At 36.4% G+C, this 20,178-nt stretch overlaps 1 protein-coding gene across 2 annotated transcripts in view; it reads left to right on the top strand.

Moving 5' to 3' along the window:
- GPR158 (G protein-coupled receptor 158) overlaps nucleotides 1–20,178 on the top strand; it is a 422,057-nt gene that overhangs the window by 368,060 nt on the left and 33,819 nt on the right. For both annotated transcript variants that reach the window (XR_010146829.1, XM_521427.9), the window contains exon 6: nucleotides 3,069–3,178. Coding sequence is in view for 1 of the 2 variants with exons in the window: in XM_521427.9 (XP_521427.2) it covers nucleotides 3,069–3,178 (110 nt within the window). In the remaining variant the exon portion in view is untranslated. The remainder of the gene's footprint in view (nucleotides 1–3,068; nucleotides 3,179–20,178) is intronic.

Below are 20,178 nucleotides of genomic sequence, written 5' to 3' on the forward strand. Positions count from 1 at the left end.
TTTAGTGAATCATATTTATCACTTACCTGTAACATTCACTCTATGAAAGTATAACTTTTTTGAAGACCTAATCCACATCTGATGTTTTTTATGGCTTCCAAATCCCTTACTGCCTCACACAGAGTAAATAAATATTGAATATGTCAATTAGGATACTAATGATTAGGAAGCCCTAATCAGTTTCCAAATCATTTATTTTGAAGGTAACATTTTCCTTTTAAAATTGGCTAAAATAGATCATTGAGCAAATATTTAATATGTATAAACTTTTAGTTTGTTAGCACACAGAATATACTGAGAAACAGGCCCTTCTTCAATTTGACATTTAATTCAGAGAGGCAACCATACAGATAACTACAATGCAAGATGCAGTAGAAGAAGCATATAGTCTAAAAGTCATAGTAGGAATTCAAAAGAAGGGGTGGCTGGGTTGATCAGAAAAGAATTTGTTGAGATGATGAGATATAATTGTGCTGCAATGAGAATGGTAACTTTTAGAACAAAGCATAAATAAATCAACTCTCCTAATAATATTAGCCAATACTTATTGAATACTCATTGTACCAGGCACTGTGTTTGACTGCTTACCACACACTATTACATTTAAGCTTCAATATATTTCCAAGATGAAGTATTTTGTTGCTGTGCCCATTTTACAAATGGGACAACTGAAGTATGGCAACGCAATATTAAATAAACTGTGGAAGCCCCACAACTAAGAAAGAGTAGACCCAGAATTGGAACCGAGGGAGACTGGATTCAAAGCCTGTACTCTCTCCTACCACCAGCTTTGCCTGAGGCACATGCAGACTAAGAGTTGCAGTCCACTATTTGCTGAACTATTTTTAATAACACATTTTATTTAGTTTACTAGAATTTCATTTATTATTTTAAAACTTATACCTCCACCATGGATGCTGAAAAATATTGTTATTTCATGTATTTCTGGCCAACCCAATCTTTCACTTATATTAACAAGTCCTGAACTTCTTTATCTGTGAAATAAAAACTTTGAAGGTATATCAGTAGTTCCCGGACAGCTCAAAAATGAGTATTTTTAAGTAAAAATTATGCAGACTTCTATATTACAGTTGTTCACCTTTGCTCATTCATTACCTAGAGAAAGCGTTGTGGATAATGAAAAGCTTTACTGATAGGATTTTGCAGCTCCCAAGAATCCACTGTTTCAGAAGAATTTCTATGGCCATTTCTAGTGGAAATATTTGAGATTTTACATATTCCAGACTTCAGACCCCTGTATGTGTAGTCTCTGATCTATTATTCTCTCTTCCATGAGAAGGAGCACATATGCTCCCCACATACCTCAATCTTCTGTCAAGGTTTCTCCATTTGTCTTCCCCCTCCTAAGTTTTTCCTCCCCCTTTTAGCTTCAAGTCCTTAGTAAACAATAAAACTTGCTTTGCAGAACTCTTTATTCCTATTGAACTACTATGCAAAGAAATATGTCTGAAATACCCGAGCTCAAACTTGGAATACAAATTTGTACAATTTTAACTTGTTTTGTGAAAACAGTAAAAATGGGTTTTTACTTTTTTTTCCTGAATCTAGACATTTTTCTGGTAGATTAAATCCTGAAGGAAAATATTTATCTGTATCTTCACGCAGACCTAGTAAATTGGAAGACTAAGGACAAATTCTGTGTATGTGAAGTAATAAAGTTGAATATTTTTGCTTGACTTCAGGAGCACGCAAAACAACATTATCTCCTGTTCACACCTATTTTTACCTTTCTTTAATTTCTCCTTAACACTTTTGTCTGTATTTTCTCCATTCCTTGAGAACTTAATGTCTTTGTGTAGTAGAAATACTTGAGAAATGCCAGGGGAGTTTAGGTAATTCATTCTTGGCACTGCTAGAGAGAGGGGCTATATTTGTAAAATATCAGCAAGAAAATGTCAGTACCTACCCCATGGCCCCCAGCAATATGCACAACTCTGGCAGGGAAAAACAAAATCATACTCAGGGTTTTGGCAGTGGGCATATTTTCTGTTACGACCTTGCTTTTAGCAGAAACAGTTCAGGCCAGCTGCTCCAGCAAAGATTGAGAGTCTGTGCTCTTCACTAGTATTAATCCTTTAGCACTGCAAGGTTTCTTAGGCAGGGTCAAACCAATTCTTATTCTACAAGGACTCACTCAAAACTGCACAGTAGCATATGAAGAGTAGTGGAGTGTCTTGCACGTTATCTGTTCACTTCCCCCTGGAACTGGCCGCTCATTTCTTTGTGGTCCCACTGAAACTGTAGAAATATTTATCACAGTACCTATGTTACTTGAATGCAATTTCCTATTTCCATGTCTCTTTTCCCCCTTTTCCTGGCCTTTGTATCTTGTATCAGCAGCACCTAGCACAGTGCCTGGCTCAGGGTAAATGCTTAATATTTGTTGAACGAAAACTCTGGAGTGAGAAAGTTTGGAATTAGTGAGGTAATTGAGCCAAGTAGTAAATATGGAGTGATAGACTGTTTGCAAGATGCAGTATACGGCAATCTCAGGGCTGTTTCAGATGGGGGAAAGGGATTGCCAGAAGTGTGGAGGTGGGAACAATCGGCTCTAGGGGGAGAATGGCAATGGGACTATCCTCGCTTGTTCGTTTTGGACAATAAGGAGAGGTAAGTTTGGACATACACCAAAGACTTAGAGACAGTTTATAGAAACTTCTAAAAGTTAGATTTTTTAAAATTATACTTTAAGTTTTAGGGTACATGTGCATAACGTGCAGGTTTGTTACATATGTATACATGTGCCATGTTGGTGTGCTGCACCCATTAACTCGTCATTTAACATTAGGTATATCTGCTAATGCTATCCCTCCCCCCAAAGTTAGAAAATTTTAAGAATTTAGATTTTATTTAATAAGCAGTAGGGAGACTGTGTATTTCTTTGGTCTGGACAATAAATGGTCAAAATAGTATTTTAAAGAAGTATTCAGATGAGTGTATGCTTATATCAAAATTCATATGTATGAAACATCAGGTTATGAGATATTGACTTGGGTCTGTGGGTCATCAGTTGATCCTGAAGGTCTCTTTCTGTTTTCATCCCACAGGTTGTTATTTTGTACTTTGAGCCAAGCACATTTCGCTGTATTCTCCTAAGATGGGCTCGTCTTCTCGGTTTTGCTACTGTTTACGGAACTGTCACTCTCAAACTTCACAGGTATATACATTTTATTCATTGTCATTCTCATGGAAAGATCAAACTAATCAGCTTGGCACATAATTGTTAGCTGGGCTGACCACTTAAATGGCTCAGTTTCAAGAATTTACATAGCAAGATACTATATATTTTTCACTTTCAAGGTGTGACATCTTTGGGATTCTTCAGGGAAATATTTAATACAACTGAATTGTTTGAACAAGATGCTTCAATAAAATGTGTCATTGGTTATGGAAAGGGTTAGTTCCTAATAAAGTTTAAAATATGAAACAGTATTTACTAGTTCAGAGCAGGAAGGAATACAAAGGTAATACAGCTGAAATAAGGATACATATCCAGAGTGACCATAGAATCCCATACAGAAACACACTTATTTGACAAAAACTACCATCCGCCATTCCCAAGTTCCATACCCCAAGGTAATCCTGCTGATATTCGATGGGTAAAGTTCAGAAAATAGTGCTTTTGGCTTTTCTCCTAAACCAGTGTGCTTCAGTGATTAACAGCCTTGGAAAATGGAGAATGCTCTAAGTTCCCTAATACTTAGTTCTAAACCACCTAAATATTGGGGCGGGGCGGGGGAAGCAACAAAATGAACTACCTATCTACAAAGGCTAGGAATGGCTGGAAATTATTCCGGGGTGCTCTCTTGCCTCCTTTTTCCAGGTTTAAAGAAAGTCTCAATTAAGTGGAATTAAGTGGTGCCAAAGAGCATAGGAGATAAACAATAAACTTTCCCTGCAGGGTAGAACTGTATCCCTATAAAGAAAACCCTTTGTACTGATCAGCTTTAAAGCTGTTTCGACAACCCTGGTAAGCCATTCATATGTTCATGCTAGTCTGGCCATACATGTTTCTGAATAAAAATCTCCTAATATGGTTCATGCAGTGGTTTAATTACACTGTCTACCACGTAAGAAACTTTATTTTCATTTTTTCTCTTTTGGTACTTAATTGCTAAGAATGCTCTAGATTATCCTTTTATCTTTTTGGGAAAAAAAAAAGTGAATGTGTTTGACTCTCAAGATTCCCTTCTTATATATGCGGTAAAGTACAAAGGATATTGGATTAGGTTTCAGGAGATCCTATTTAAATCCCAATTTAGCCTCTAACTCTAATAAATCATAGGCTTCTGTTTCCCACAGAAGGAGAGATTAGACCAGTCTCTAATGTTCTCCCTGACTCTCACTGTATTCTATCCACATCACAGCACACTTCCCTCCGGCATCCTTCTTCAACTACCTTCCAGGTTTCCATTTCTTATATGATAACTGTTTTCCAGCTGGTGCTCACCAAAGAAAATAAGAAATCAATGACAGCCCATGTGGACAATAAGCCTTCTAGAAACCCTGAAAGAGTAGACACCCCGTTGAGACTTGAAGATAAACTCTGTCCCTGTTAGTCTAGCATTTAGTGTCTAGTGGGTCCTCTATTATAATACTTATGGTGCCTTATAGTTTTCTTATTTGTCTTCACTTTCATTTACTTTCTCCTTGTAGTGAGAATTGTACCATTATTGAATCCCCAGCACTCAGCACAAATGACTGACCCATGGGACATGTTTAATACATATGAGTAGATGAGTGAATGAATGAAAAATGTCAGATGAAGCCCTGGAAGCTGCTTCCCGTCATTCTCTCCACACATAACCCATTCATATTCCCGACTCACTGTGCTGTACCTCAGCCTGTCTCCAAGTGTCTGGAACACCTAACACTGTGGTCTGCGAGAGTATGTTTAGGGGGATGTGAACCCGATGTTCAGTAGCACTGAATCATTTAATGAGAAAATTACCTCCCTGCAGGTTCTCCTTCAATCCTTCTGATTATTTTCAGGAGAAAGATTAGTTGGGAACTAGTAGGTCTTTAACACTTGCTGAATAGTTGCCAATCTTCCTTTGCAATGAAGAGCAGATCAGGCTTCAGTTTCAGAGCTTTTCACTGTAATGCTGTCTCCATAAGATTCATCATCTTTCTTTCATTGCATTTATTTTTTTAGTTATTTTCTATTTATGGAAAGTGTGACTATCACTAGATAGTGATAAGGTAGTGATATAAAGCTTCCTTTAAATATTTTAAAACAATAAATATAAAATTGACTTAAAGAAATTATTAGCTGATGCACAGATACAGCAGAAATCTTGACACTAGTATGCAAATGATTGCAATTTGGGAAACTGTGTTATAACATTATCTCTTTTATTTTAAAAAATTAAATTAAAACTATTCTAAATTAAAACTATTTTCCCTCTGACTTTGTATCTCTAGAAGTCATTGCAGTGAAGAGTTTCTCCACCAAAGGCTTAAATTGAAACTATTGCTATGTAATGAGCTGAATCATTCTTATCCTCTGTGAACCATATGGCTTTACTATTATATTCTGTTTTTTTCTCTATATTGCTTAAATTTAACTGATCCCAACATTGTTTACATCTATAAACTGAACAATCAGCATCCCATAGAAATATGAACAACCTGAAGGAAGGACCAGCTGAACCAGCTTTGTGCTCCCCAGATTTAGTGCTATATTTTTCCCATATTATGTATTGAGATACTTGTTGAATGAACGAATGGGTGGACAGTCCTAGTGAATGGAGCTGCAAAGGGTGGTTTTGGCTGGTGTCTCCTAGAGTCAAGAAACATATGGCCCTGAAGGAGGGACGTCTAAGCTTTTGTGGTGACATGATAGAGAGGAAAGATGTAAATCCTGACAAATCCAAATTGGAACTTCAATTCTGCCATTACTTATTTATACAACAAAGAATAAATTAACATCTGAGAATTAGTTTTCTCATCTGTAAGATGGTTTAAAGTTTAATAACTTTAAGATGGTAAAGTTGTAGGGACTAAGTATAATTTGAATGTAGGTAAATATGTCAAGTAGGGTTTTTTGGTTGCAAACAAAATGGGTTATGGCTGCACAGAACCAATGGATTTCGCTGAACAGAAATGGATTATGGATAAATTAAGCAAAAACACGATTCATTGGAAGGATAGGGCGAATGTCACCCATTGAAGGGAAAGCTAAAGAACAAGACTTTGGAAGGAGCTGATCCAGGATAGCTTGAGGGATCAAAGTAACCCAAGCTAAGGCATAATGCCTTTTGAATACCATGTCTTCATTTTTATAGGAATTCCACTTTTCATTTCAAGGTTTTAAAAAATTAAAAGTAAACCATACCTCTCTAGGCAGAAAATTCTCAGGAAATTATGAATACTGATTTATGAAATGACTGTTATAGTCCCTTGAGGATAGGACACGCAATAAAGATCTGAGTTTTTGTTTTATTTCAGCCATTTCCCTTCTGGCTTAGTGGAATTATTAGATACTTCTTTCTCTTATCACCTGGGTCTCTCACTAATTGATTGTAGTATTTATAGAATTCCTGTAGCACTGAAAACTTGAAACAAACATGAAATAGGAACAAGATCACATTCTGTCACCAGAGATGAAAATAAATACTATTTTCATTTGATAAATACTATTAGTCTGGGATGAGAACGTAAAGGTTTTGTTCACTTTTACCAAATCTCCCACTTTTTTCTATGATGGTCTCTCCCCACATTTCAGAGTCATATGGCCAAAGACTACTATAATAATCTGAAGGAAAATTATAAAAGGGTCCCTTGTTTATTAACAAATACAGTTGCACCAAGTTGGGGTTCGGGGTGAAGTGGCCTGTCCCTTTAGAAAGGTGTATTCTGTTTTTTGTCACTGCCATTGTTTAGAATCACCAGTATATGGTGATTATAAAAAGACCAGCTTTTAGTTGGCTTTATGATTGCCTTAAATTCTCACAGACATTTGGAAGAATGTCCTCTTTTTGCCTACACCCCAGGCAGACCACTCACATAGCCCCACCTCACTGGCAAGCCACTGATGTGGTGTAATTTATTCAAAGCTGAAACTATTTGAGAGAGAGGAAAGAAAGAAAAGAAAAGAAGAGAAAAGAAGGAAGGAAAAGGAAAGAAGGGGAGGGAGGGAGGAAGGAAGGAAAGAAGGAAGGAGAAAGAAAGAAAAAGAAAGAGGTTATTGTAGCCTTGTAGTATAGTTTGAAGTCAGGTAATGTGATGCCTCCAGCTTTGTTCTTTTGGCTTAGGATTGACTTGGCGATGCGGGCTCTCTTTTGGTTCCATATGAACTTTAAAGCGGTTTTTTCCAATTCTGTGAAGAAAGGCATTGGTAGCTTGAGGAGGATGGCATTGAATCTATAAGTTAAGAGGAAGAATGGGAAAGGAAAGAAAGGAAAGAGTACAGCTTTTAGCTAGGTCAATGTGGATCATAAAGGAAAAGGAGCTGAAGTAGGCACAAACGATGTTTATTTACAAAAAGGAACTTCCTTCAGGAACCTTGGATGTGTTTGACTTAGTATATAGTGATGTGGGGAAGATCTAAAAGAACACCTAGCATTCCCATGATATGTGGGTTCACAGAACCCCCCTGCTAAGCAATTTTCTTTTACAGAAACTTGAGAAGGCAGTATCTCTACGCTCAGAAAAGCCAGATATATTTTCAGGAGGCAGAGTGAGCAAATGTTTGAAGTGAAAGGGGGTGAAAAAAGATTTAAAAACTTAATGCTGAAAGAACATTTTCCTATTTCCTATAATATGGTTTCTGAAGACTCTTTGGCTTTTCCTTTTTCTAAGGCTAATCAATCAAGAAAAAAAAAACAAAATACTTTTTTTTTGTACTATGTTTCAAATGAATTTTTAAGCAAGCTGTGAAAAGCTATCTTCTGGCTCTGGCCTGGGATTTGTCATTTCATGCATTATTCAGTACTCTTTGCTCTGGGTACAACCCTTAGCTGTTTTCTTCACTGTCCTCATTAGCACCAAATATTTACAATTTGGGGGAAGGTTTCTATTTTAAATGTTTTAGTTTGTTTCCTAGTAAAGTTTGAAAAGTGACTGGAAGACATTTACATTTATTTATTTAATGTATTCTTATAAGGATACGTAAATGCAGCTTAGCTTGTGACAACCACTAGGTGACAACAGAGAGTTTAAGATGGTGTCTTAAACTGAAGTGCCTGAAGTGCAGTTATTCGACTTGGTTGATTGCGTGTAGACTCATCTGCCTCAACAGACCACAGAACAGTGTTGCTTAGCCCTCGTTTATGAAGGCCAAAATATAAATGCCTCTGGAATCCAGAAGATTCCTCTAATAAAAGTGTTCTTCCATTGACCCCACCCAGCACACAGGTGGATGCTGTTTAAGATCCTAAGTCATGACCCCAAGGGTTTTAACGTGAAGCAGTTTCAAAACGGTTTTAGCCAGTTTCCCACCTCAGCCAAAATAATACACCAATAAAGCATCCTTTGAACATGTAGCTGTGAACATTGCATTCTGACTAGAAAATGGAAAGACCTTGCCATGTGAATCCTGGTAATGATACGGATTTCAGGCCCTCCTTTCTGCTGAACTCATGGAGGTTTCTGTCTTTACTGGCTGCCTACTGTGGGGTGCAGAGTATCTTTAAGTGGAGAATTACTCATAGCGACATTTCTTAAGAACCACGGGATTCACCAGAAAAACAGGACTCATTCTTAAGCTTCTGAGGAAGGTCTCTTTCCCAGTCAATGAGTGTACTATTTGGACAGGAAGCTGAGCAAGTTCGAAAGCCAAGGAAAGTCTGCTAGCCGCAGAGGTGATTTGGAAAATATCCAAGCCTTACCTCATACACCCACGCTTCAGATATACCAGTAGAACAGCCAAACATCTTAAAGAAAATTAACATGCTCCAGATGAACGCTTAGAGGATTAAGGATTGAAGTGACCTTTCAGAACTAACTCTCATACTAGCATTTAAAAACGTTGAAAAAAAGTTTTGTAAGTGGCTTGACTTGACTTTCTCTTTTCCTGTTTATTAAAGTGCCACCCTAGGCTTTTTGAGATGAAGATTTAAGGTTTCCCTAAGGACATTTTTATCATTTTAAATTGTACTTAACAGGAAAGATCAAAAGTCCTTTGGCTCTTAAAAATATAAATTTTCTTCATGATTTTATTAATCGAGGAAGCACTAGTGTGGAATGCACCACAAAGACCCATGCTGGTGCCCAGACCGTTTTGTGTGCTATCTCTACTCTAGCTAAATCTCAGAAACTCTGTGTAGTTATGGGTCTTAGTTTTACAAACCCTACCTATTTGTCATTTTCATCATTCATATGCTTGGAAGCACAGAAGGGAGGCCCTTGAAACCTGAGGAATAAGTAGGCTGTGACCTCTCACTTCCTGCATTCGTCTTCTCTTCCTTGGCATACTTGCAGTCTGTCTGGAGCTTCCTGGAGCTCCCTCGGAATCTTGCACACAGCTTATACATTAGGAATGGCTCCCCCAGAAACCATGAAAACAAGAATGAAACTTTCTAAGCTCCAAAGAGTCACTCTTTAATTGTAAAATCTCTAACTGGCTAGAAGATGAGATAGTTCCCTCTGCTCATTCCTCCCCACCCTGCCGCCTCCAGTGACTTCTGATCGTACTGTCCTGTCCGGCATGCAGAGGCCCCCAGCTAAATGGCCTAATGCTTTTAACTGGGTTAGTATATACATTTAACTTTCAGAAACGAATCAGGGATTTCTGCCATGAGTAGCTCCATTTATAGATTAGTATGTTTAGTCTACTCATAGAAGTAAGAGATTTGGGAAATATAAGCATACTGACAAGACATGTTTTATTAACTAGAGGTCTGTATTCATATAAAATCTGTAACATCAATGAGTACCTTTTGAATAAAAATAGAAATAAAAGCAAAATCATTTTAATGGTCCTTCCTTTCAGAACACATTAACTATTGGATATGAATAAAATCAGAATGTAGTTCACTCAGAACTAAGGAGACTTAAAGCTTTACTTATTTTGTCCCATCTGCAGATGTCCTACTTGCTTTGTTGTATGACACATGACTTTGAAATACACTTTATTTAACATCTACGTTCAAAGCTTTTCAATCTGGAGCTTCTCTTTTTAAAAAATATTTATATACATGTTCTAATTTCTAATTACAGCATTACTATTTTATGTCTAGATTTCTGAAAAGAGGCTTGGTTAAAATATGTAGTTTAAGAGCTGTGTGCCATATCTGAAACCCAAGATTTTTTGTTGCCTGAGTTGTTTTGGTTTCAACTTGTTATATGTGTGTGCGCACGTGAGTGTGTGTTCCAACCAACTTTAAACTTATAAAAACCCATCTGGTAATGCAGAATTAGTACTTAGCAGACTATAGCTGATAAACACTTTATTATCCTAATATTCTTCATTAGCAACTCTCTGTTCAAATCTTGTATACCCTCAAGTGGAAATATTTCTTTTCTTTATGTGAAGTCGGTAAGAGAATGAGTGTGAAATGAGATTACTTCAGGCAGCAAAAAGGGGAGGAGCAGGTTTCTTTAAAGGTCAAGGTGAGACTCTGCTCCTGCAAGCTGTTCACTGGCATCACCTGCCTGCTGTTGCACCTGCCTGCTGTCGTCTGGGCCCAGAGTCAGGGTCTTGGCTTGTTTTTGGACGGCTGCACCCATGATTTCTGTGATGTGCCAGAGGCCCACCTGGCTGCCGCTTACTCTGGTGCCCCTCACCCAGCATTTGTACATGCTCAGTCCAAAACAACTGAGTTGTGTTTTTATTTCCATTCAGTTCAAAATAATTTCAAACTTGATTTATCTTTGACCCACAAGGTAGTTAGAAGTGTGATTTTTTATTTTCCAAATATTAGGGGGATTTCCATGAACTTTTTGTTATTGATTTACAATTTCATTCCATTGTCGTGAGAGCACGTACCTTGTGTGACTTCAATCCGCTTACATTTATTGAGACTTGTTTGAAGCCCAGAATATGGTCTATCTTGGTAAATGTTCCATGGGCACTTGAGAAGAACGTGTTTTCTTCTATTTGGGAGTTGTTTGGTAATGCTGTTCAAATCTTCGATATCCCTACTCATTAGCTCTCTATTTGTTCCATCAGTTATTGAGAGAGGGGTTGGAAATTTCTGATTTGTCTATTTTCTTCACTATTCTTTCAGTTTTTGCCTCAGGTATTTTGAAGTTTCATTCTGAGATGCATAAACATTTAGAGTTGTTATGTCCTTTTCATGAATCAAACCTTTTATTATTATGAAATGACCTTCATCATCCCTTGCCATATTCTCTGCTCTGAAATTTATTTTGTCTGGTGCTAATATAGCCACTCCAGTTTCCTTTTGATTGGTGTTAGCATGGTATTTTTTTCCATTATTTTACTTTTGGCCTATTTTTGTCTTTATAGTAAGTATTCAGTGGGGTAAGACACTCTCATATTATGCTGGAGAGAGAGTAAATTGATACAGCTCATCTGAAATATGTAGCAATGTGTATCAAGAGCTTTTTAAAAGCTGGGTTATTTTACTTTTTGAAATCTAAAGAAAAAAATATTAGGTGTGAACAGAGATTTACCTGCAAGAATATTCATTAGAGTGTGGCTTATAATAAAGAAATAATGATTTAAGTAAATGGTATGTGCTATCAAAGATCATGTTGTTTACAAAGATAGAATGTTATGAGAATGCTCAGAAAGCCATATTATGAGAAAAGCATTACATAAATGATATATTATAATCCTAATGTTATAAAATATTTTATGTATAGAAAAAATACTAGAGAGTAAAATCCATCCAAGAGCTAATAGTGTTTATAACTAGTGCTATTTAGATGGTTTTAATTTCTTTACATTTGTTTATAGTTTTATACTTTGACCATGTATTACAGTTTTAATGGAGGAATCAGTCTGCACTAAAAAGTAGATGAGGCCTTTTGTCACAATATGTAACTCTTCTGATCTGTAACAGGTAAGGTGGTGTGGAAGGCACTTTGGGACCTGCAGGGAAATTTAAGTCAAGAGTTTTTAATATAGTGGTGTGCGAAGGGAAAACAAACAGCACAACCACCAAAGAGTAATCACAATAGCACTTTATAATTAGTTTCCAAAAGTTTCATTGACAGTGACTGAAAGTTATTCTACTTCAATATTAATAATACTATCTAACCAGCTATAAATATGAGCAGTCAAACTCAGCAACTGTTATGTACTCACACAGTGAACCTCCTAAACTACTTTTGTGGTTGCATCACGTATTTGTGTATTTTACTGTGGGTTAAGGTTAAGGTAAATGCAATGGTAAGTAGGATTTTTTAAAATATTTTTATTTTTTATTTTATTTTTATTTTTTTGAGACGGAGTCTCGCTCTGTCACCCAGGCTGGAGTGTAGTGGCATGATCTCGGCTCACTGCAAGCTCCGCCTCCCGGGTTCACACCATTCTCCTGCCTCAGCCTCCTGAGTAGCTGGGACTACAGGTGCCCGCCACCATGCCCAGCTAATTTTTTGTATTTTTAGTAGGGTTTCACCATGTTAGCCAGGATGGTCTCAATCTCCTGACCTTGTGATCCACCTGCCTTGGCCTCCCAAAGTGCTGGGATTACAGGTGTGAGCCACTGCGCCCATCCTAAAATGTTGTTTTTAAAACTTCTTTTATATTGGACTAACACCTAAAGTACATAAAGATATTAATGTGCAACTACGCTTTGAGAATTAAATATTTGTCTTTTTGTAAATGATCACACCAGTTAAATGGGAAGTTCATATTTACAAAGAATTTTGTCATCTTTTTGTGGTTCCCTGTGGTCTAATACCATTCTTAATCTATAATAATATGCTAAAGAGGCTGCAAAAGTAGAGCAATTAGGTCTTATAAAATTAGATGGAAACTTTCCTTGGAAATGGAAACATTTTCGCTATTAGTCATTTCTACCACATTTCAATCTGGACAATCTTGATTACAGAGAAAACAGATTCAAAAAGCTTTCCCTTGTGATATCTCTAGGAAATACTTATGTGTTTTTTTTTTTAAGAGAAAAGGCTTTTTTAGACCACAAAAACTAAATCTTGAATTAAGAGTAAGAGCAGATCAAGATTATTTAAATATTAACATTAAGATGGTGTCATTTTAGGTATTTTCTATCTACAAAACCATGCAATTTTGTGATGCAATTAGTGACGTTTCCCTTTTGAGACTGTAGTAAAATTGCTCATTTAAGTAATGATGCTATTATGCAACCATCTGTAATAAATTTGTTTTTATAGTCTATCTGAATTCATGTTCTTGAATACCAAAATGTTATATTAAATAGTAAAACATTACATTTAAAAAAATAATCCTGGAATAAAATTTAAAATTATTTCTGCTGATTAATCAGTGCTAGATAATTGAGATTTAAGGACAGAATTTATTCTAATAGGTACTTGGCAGACCATGGTCCTAGAATTCATATTTACTCTGGATATAAGGAAATAAACAAGCATGTAATTCCCAAACTGAATAATCTGGCTTCTTCTTGATCTTCAGAATAATTGACCATCTGCTTATTGTTTGAAATATCTTTCTGTAGTAAGCTGGGAGTAGGGGAAGCAGTGGGGAGGGACCAATAGTATCTATATTTAAATCTGTTTCTCTGTAAGCTTTTATGCCAAACTTTTCAAAACTAAACATTTTTGGAGCACAAACACCCAATGGCCATCAAATGTCCTTTATTTGCAATATTATTACAACTGAAAAGGCTTCAAAGGAGTGGTTTAGGGAACAGGTGTTTATGCTTAGTTAATATTAAGGTCTGATTTGAGTTCATTCAGCATTGTTGGCCTATATTTGAGGGAATCAACCATGATATGTTATCACATTTCCTCAGTCTTTTCTTACAGATCTACGATTACACAATGAACTCTGATGAATAAGGAAGGGTGCATATAAGTTTAAAATAGTCATACCGCAGGTAAGAAATTAGTGCAGAGCCCAGGTTTTAAGCCTGCTGAATCTCACATATGGGAAGAGAACAACCACCAGATGGCTGAAGATACCCTGGGGCTATAAGAGACTGGGTCTGCAATGTTCAGGAGGATGCAGAAGAATTTTTTTTTTTTTTTTGCAAGAAAGAGAACCATTGTATATTTTGTATTGAGGTAAAATTCACATTACAAAATGCACCATTCATAGTATTCTCTTATAATTCTTTTTATTTACATAAAGTCAGTAGAAATATCCCCACTTTCATTCCTGACTCTAATGAGTCTTTTTTCTTGCTCAGTCTAACTAAAGGTTTGTTAATTTTGTTTATCTTCTGGAAGAACCAACTTAGATTGTTTTTAATTGTGTCTGCTGTTTTTCTACTCTATATTTCAATTATTTTCACTCTAATATTTATTATTTTCTCCCTTCAGCTTGTTTTGGATTAAATTTGCTCTTCGATTTTTAGTTCCTTAAAGTAAAAGATAAGGTTATTGACTTTTTTCATATAAACATTTGCAGTTATAAATTTACCTCAATCACTGCATTTACTGCAATCCATAAATTCTGATATGTTTTTATTTCCATTTATGTCAGCTTATCTTCTGTTTTCTCTTTGGTACTTCCTTAACCCATTCGTTAAGAGTATTTTGTTTAATGTTTACTTATCTGTGAATTTCCCAGTGTTCCTTCTGTTATTGATTTCTAATTCAGTTCACTGTGGTCAGAGAAGATACTTCGTATGATTTCAATTTTCTGAAATTTATTGAGACTGGTTTTGTGGTCTAACATATGGTCTGTCCTGGGGAATGTTCCACGTGCACTTGACAAGAACGTGCACTCTGCTGCTGTGGAGATGAATACCCCGTGTTTGTCTGTAAGGTCTAGTTGGCTTATGATGCTGTTCGAGTCCTTTGTCTCCTTATTGTTTGTATGTGCAGATATCCAATCCATTACTGAGAGCAGGACCTTGAAGTCTCCAACTTAGATTATTATTGAACTATCTTTTTCTCTCATCAGTTCTGTTCCTGTTTGCTTCATATATTATGGGGATCTGATGTTTAGTACAGATATGTTCATAACTGTTCATCTTCTTGAGGGATTGACCCTTTTATAATTATATAATGTCATTTTTTGTCTCCAAAAAATGTTACCTTATAGTATATCTTATCTGATATTAATATAGCTACTTTGGTTATTATTTACGTAAAATATCATTTGCTGCCTTTTTATTTACAACCTATTATTTCATTAGATCTAAGGTAACTCTTATAGAAAACATATAGTTGGATCATCTTTTTAAAAATCTCTTCTACCATTTCTACCTTTTAGTTTACATTTAATGTCATTACTCTTAAGGAAGGACTTGTTCCATTTTGGTTATTATTTACATAGAATATCATTTGCTACCTTTTTATTTACAAACTATTATTTCATTAGATCTACGGTAACTCTCTTATAGAAAACATATAGTTGGATCATCTTTTAAAAAATCTCGTCTACCATTTCTACCTTTTAGTTTCCATTTAATATAATTACTCATAAGGAAGGACTTGTTCCATTTTGTGATTTGTTTTTATATATTTTATATCCATTTTGTTTCTCAGTTCCACCATTACTGCCTGCTTGGTAAATCGATAGTTTCTAATATATCATTTTGATTCCCTTCTTGTTTATTTTACTACACGTTTTGGTTATTTTCTGCGTTGTTGCCCTGGAGATTACAGTTAATGCCCTAAATTTATAACAGTTTAGTTCAAATTAATACCAACTTTGTTTCAGACGTATACAAAAACTTTGCTCCTATTAAGTTTTATGCTCCTCTTTTATGTTTTTATTGTTGCAAATTATATCTTTAAGCATTATGAACTCATTAACACAGATTTATACTTATTGTTTTATGCATCTGTATTTTATTTATCAGAAGTTGCAAAAAAATTTTTAATAAACTTTATCTAATAAGGTTAATGTCTGGATGTCTTCAGGTATCGTTTCTATTAGTGTCTTTTCTTTTTTCTTGCTTATGGACCCTATAATCTTGTTTCTTTGCGTGCCTCATTTTTTTTTTTAGAGGCTGAACATTTCGAATGTTATATTATGGTAAATCCAAAAATCAGATTCTCCATCCTTTCCAGGCTGGTTTGTTAAGTGACTTTTATAATCTGTATTCTTTGTTTTGTGTGGCCATTGAAGTCTCTTTTCTGTTGGGTTAGTAGTCAGCTGGTAATTCAACAGAGATTTTCATAAAGCTTGGACCAAAAAATACTTTTTAAAATCTGAATTCTTTGCAGATGAACTGCATGTTTGTGTGTTGGGTATGTCTTCAACACACATGAGCCTCTATTTCCTGCATGTGCAGAGCATGAGGTCGGCAGGAGATGAGAGCTTTGGGCCCTTCTCAGGCCTTTTGTGAGAATCTTCCAGGCTTCTAGATTCCCAGAAATATATTGGTACTTTTCAATGCTTTTATTCCCCAGATCATCTCATTTCCCATTCTTTCTTCCCAATCTTTTTGTTTAGTCGATTGTTTGTCTTAACCATTATTCATTGTCCCGGGTAGCATTGACTAATCCACTTGCCTTTAAACTTTTAGATAAATGACACCCGTTAGCTTTGTCAGCCCTAGGAAAATTAGCAGTTGGGTAAAACAAAAGCAAGCCCTTTGAGTCAGTCTTTCAGGGATCCACCAACCAGGTCAAAATAAACAGCAGTTCTTTGAAAATAAGGTCCATTGTGCTCCTCTAGTACTAGGTACCTGTCCTGAGCATGCAGATGTCTTGAAGGCCACCATTGAGCTGAGGAGCATGAGACAGAATCAAAGAAAGTTGAAATGCTGCATAGCTCTTTTACTCAGATTCAGCTGTTTTCGTTTTTTCTCTCTTAAGTATCCCCTTCATTTCTATAAGCTCCTAAGTAGTTTCTAGAATTCCAAAAAAGTTGACTCTAACAGTTCTTGCTAGTGTGTTGATTGCTTTTATGGACTGATAGACTTTTGAAGTTCCCTAGTCCATCATTTTTGAGATTGTATTTAAACTGCCTATTCATTTGTATTTACTGAGTTATAATGAACATGAAAACAGGTAGATAACTGCCATTTTCAGCACTGAACCTCTGATTTAGGAAAATACTGACATATAACAGGAGCTAATGTTTACTCTCACATCCTATATTGTTATCAAAATTCTTCCAAATTCCATTTTACCCTGCTTCTTCGAGTTTCTGGGATGCTGTATCAACCATAAAACTTTTTCTTGTTGGTCATAACTGTCAGAAGGACATGTTTAACTAATTGGTCAATTAAATCTTCTTGCCTTCATGTGCTAGATTCTGTAGGGGCTTAGAAAATAAACATCTCCCAACTTCAGGAAGATTTATAAGGGTACAGGAAATACCAACTGAATAATAGTGATAATTGGAGAAAATTTTGTGGCCTGGGACTATCAGACAAAGATGTAAATTGGATGAGGTTCCTGAGATGAATGTACAAGGATAAATGGGATTTGAATCGGTTTAGACAGACGGCATGGCATTCAAAGGTACGAGCATCCAGATTAGAGAGAAAAGAGCATATAGGAAAGTAGAGGGATTGTGGCATGTTTGAAAGGCAGATTCCTGTTGTGCTTTTAAAAGATGATATGGCCCTGAACCAGCTGCTAGATAGTTCTATTTTAGTAAAATACTGTAACTGAAAAAAGTACTCACATGAGAGTAAGAAGATAGGAGTTTTGAGATGATTTTGCTACTGACTGTTTGGCTTTAGATAAATGACTCCCCTCACTGGGCCTCAGAATTGTCTTTTACACATTAGGGGGATTAGAACAGATCATGCCGAGAGGCATTTCAGCTCTAACTGTTAACGCTTAAGGTTCTTGCCTAGCCACGCCAAAGAACTGGTGTGGCGGCTGACCGTGGCGAGTGATAGAGACAGGGGACCGAGGGCAAGAAAAAGCTGTAGGCTTTATTGAGCCAAGTGAAAGTACAAAGCTTCCACAGTGTGGAAGGTGTCTCGAATGGGTAGCCAGAGTTAGATTATACTATTGCCTTTTAAACTCCTTAAGGCCAGAAATATGTGTGGCGGGAAGATGTTACTAGAGCGAGAAACAAAGGCAGTAAATTATTTTGTGACATGTCTTAGATTTTGAGGAAAACCGGAATTGCAACTTAGGTTTTATCTACTTTATAACCTTGCAGTGGCATGGCAAAGGAGACAGGATCTTACAGGACTTTATGAAGTACGTTTACAAGGAATTGGAATTGGGAGCATAGATAAGGTGTGCTGGTCACAGAAAAATGGGCAGTTAACATTCCTTTTAGTTTTGGGGGAAGGGAAGGGAGAGAGGACACAGGGAAGCTTACAGCGAAATTTTCGCTGTTTATAGCTTTCTTGGGGAAGAAAACCACATACACAGATCCTGGTGTTAGGAATATTTTAAGCATATATCTTCAATATTATTCATCCAGGACCGAAGTAAGTCCTGATGCAGGAAATGAGTGAGTTTCACAGCTTTCTGAGCCCCTACTCAACCCAGGAAGCCCAGCTGGCCCCTCCTCTCATAACCATCTAAGATTTGACTTTAACAGTCTTGGAGCCCTTCTTTCCTTCCTTCCTTTTTTCATTATTCTTCCTTATTCCATCTACCTTCAATTAGAGAAAAAAGGAAGGTGAGAAAAAAGGAAAAAGAATGTGAGATATGAGAACTCATGCAGCTCACAGAAACTGACGAAAATTAGTCAATATATTTAGAACCCAGTTGTGAATTTTCTTTCTTGAAATAGCAATAACTTAATATACTCATAATAAACTTGTAGAACTTCATGTCTGATAAGTGTCTAAAACCTATTTCTATGCCAGTGATGCCAGTCTTTTTAGGTATTTATCTAAAATTCATCCACTGACCAAGAAGTAACTTTACTTTACTTCTGAAAATGAAACTTTGAGAAATTGATGAAAAGTTTAATGAACATGGGATTTGTCACCATTAAAAGCAGAATGACAGAAACCTCCAGCACTTTTTGAATTGTTAGCTCTCAGGACTCTTTTGTCCATAATTGATTGGCTTTACTCTTACGAGAAGTGTCACCTCATACCTTTTATCACAAACATTTATTCTCTGGAATTTCTACGAACATGGTAAGATTAATAGAAATTAGACTCTAATGAAGAAACTCAGGGGACATTAGGATTATTCCAATTAAGGTAATAGGACAGAAGACTGGATGGCTTGAGGATATATATTTTCATTCCTTTTTTATAAATAGAAGAGATACTGCAAAATCACATACAAATGCAAATGTTCTGAAAATGGAAAGCTATTATTAGAAGCCTTGCATTCTGTCATCGGCATAATAAAAACTGAAAAATCTACCTGGCAGGCTAGAGCGGTCAGCCTATTGGAAAGACACCTGCACCAATCTTAGATCTGCTAGGAAAAACTGTTTAGAGCAGCAGTTCTCAAACTTTACCCTTCATCAAAGTTACCTGAAAAGTTTGTTAAAATAGATTGTTGGACCATCCCTCCAGAGTTTCAGAGTCAGTAGGTCTGGGTGGGATCTAAGAGTTCTCATTCATAACAAGTTTCTGGGTAAAATTGATGCTACTTGTTTGGTAAGTAAGTGCTAGTGTCGATGGCAAGTAACATCTAAACGGAGACATGAAGGAGATGTAGGATTTAGCAAAACACTGTGTTTGTATAGGTGGGAGGAGGGATGGTGAGGAAAGCTGAGGGCAAAGGCTTAGATAGAGGATAACTGCATGTCATCCAGAGGGACCTGCAGAACTATAGGATGTAGAGAGTGCAGAGAGATGCACCTGCAGAGGTGAGGAGGAACCAATTATTAGAAGTGTTTTACCATACTCAATTTTGGTGGAGAGCCAGTGATTGTAAACAGGGAAGCAATACGATCAGATGTACAATAGTGAAAGACCATGTTGTCCATCGTAGGGTGTGGATTGAAGGTGGGCAAGACCAGTAAGGTGACTAGCTAGGAAGCTACTATAGGAATGAGTTGGTGGCCAGGAGCTGTATAGTGGCAGTGAGGATGGAGAAAAATAGAAGAATTTGAAAGATATTTAAGAGGTAGACATTAAATTCTTAATGATTCATTTGATTGCTGGAATGTGGATAAGGGAGAAAAATCAAAGTTTATTCCTAAGCTTCTGCTTTGTACAGTTAGATAGGGCTGTAACACAACAG

The sequence above is a fragment of the Pan troglodytes genome, chromosome 8, assembly GCF_028858775.2.
Source record: "Pan troglodytes isolate AG18354 chromosome 8, NHGRI_mPanTro3-v2.0_pri, whole genome shotgun sequence".
Classification (NCBI taxonomy): Eukaryota; Metazoa; Chordata; class Mammalia; order Primates; family Hominidae; genus Pan; species Pan troglodytes.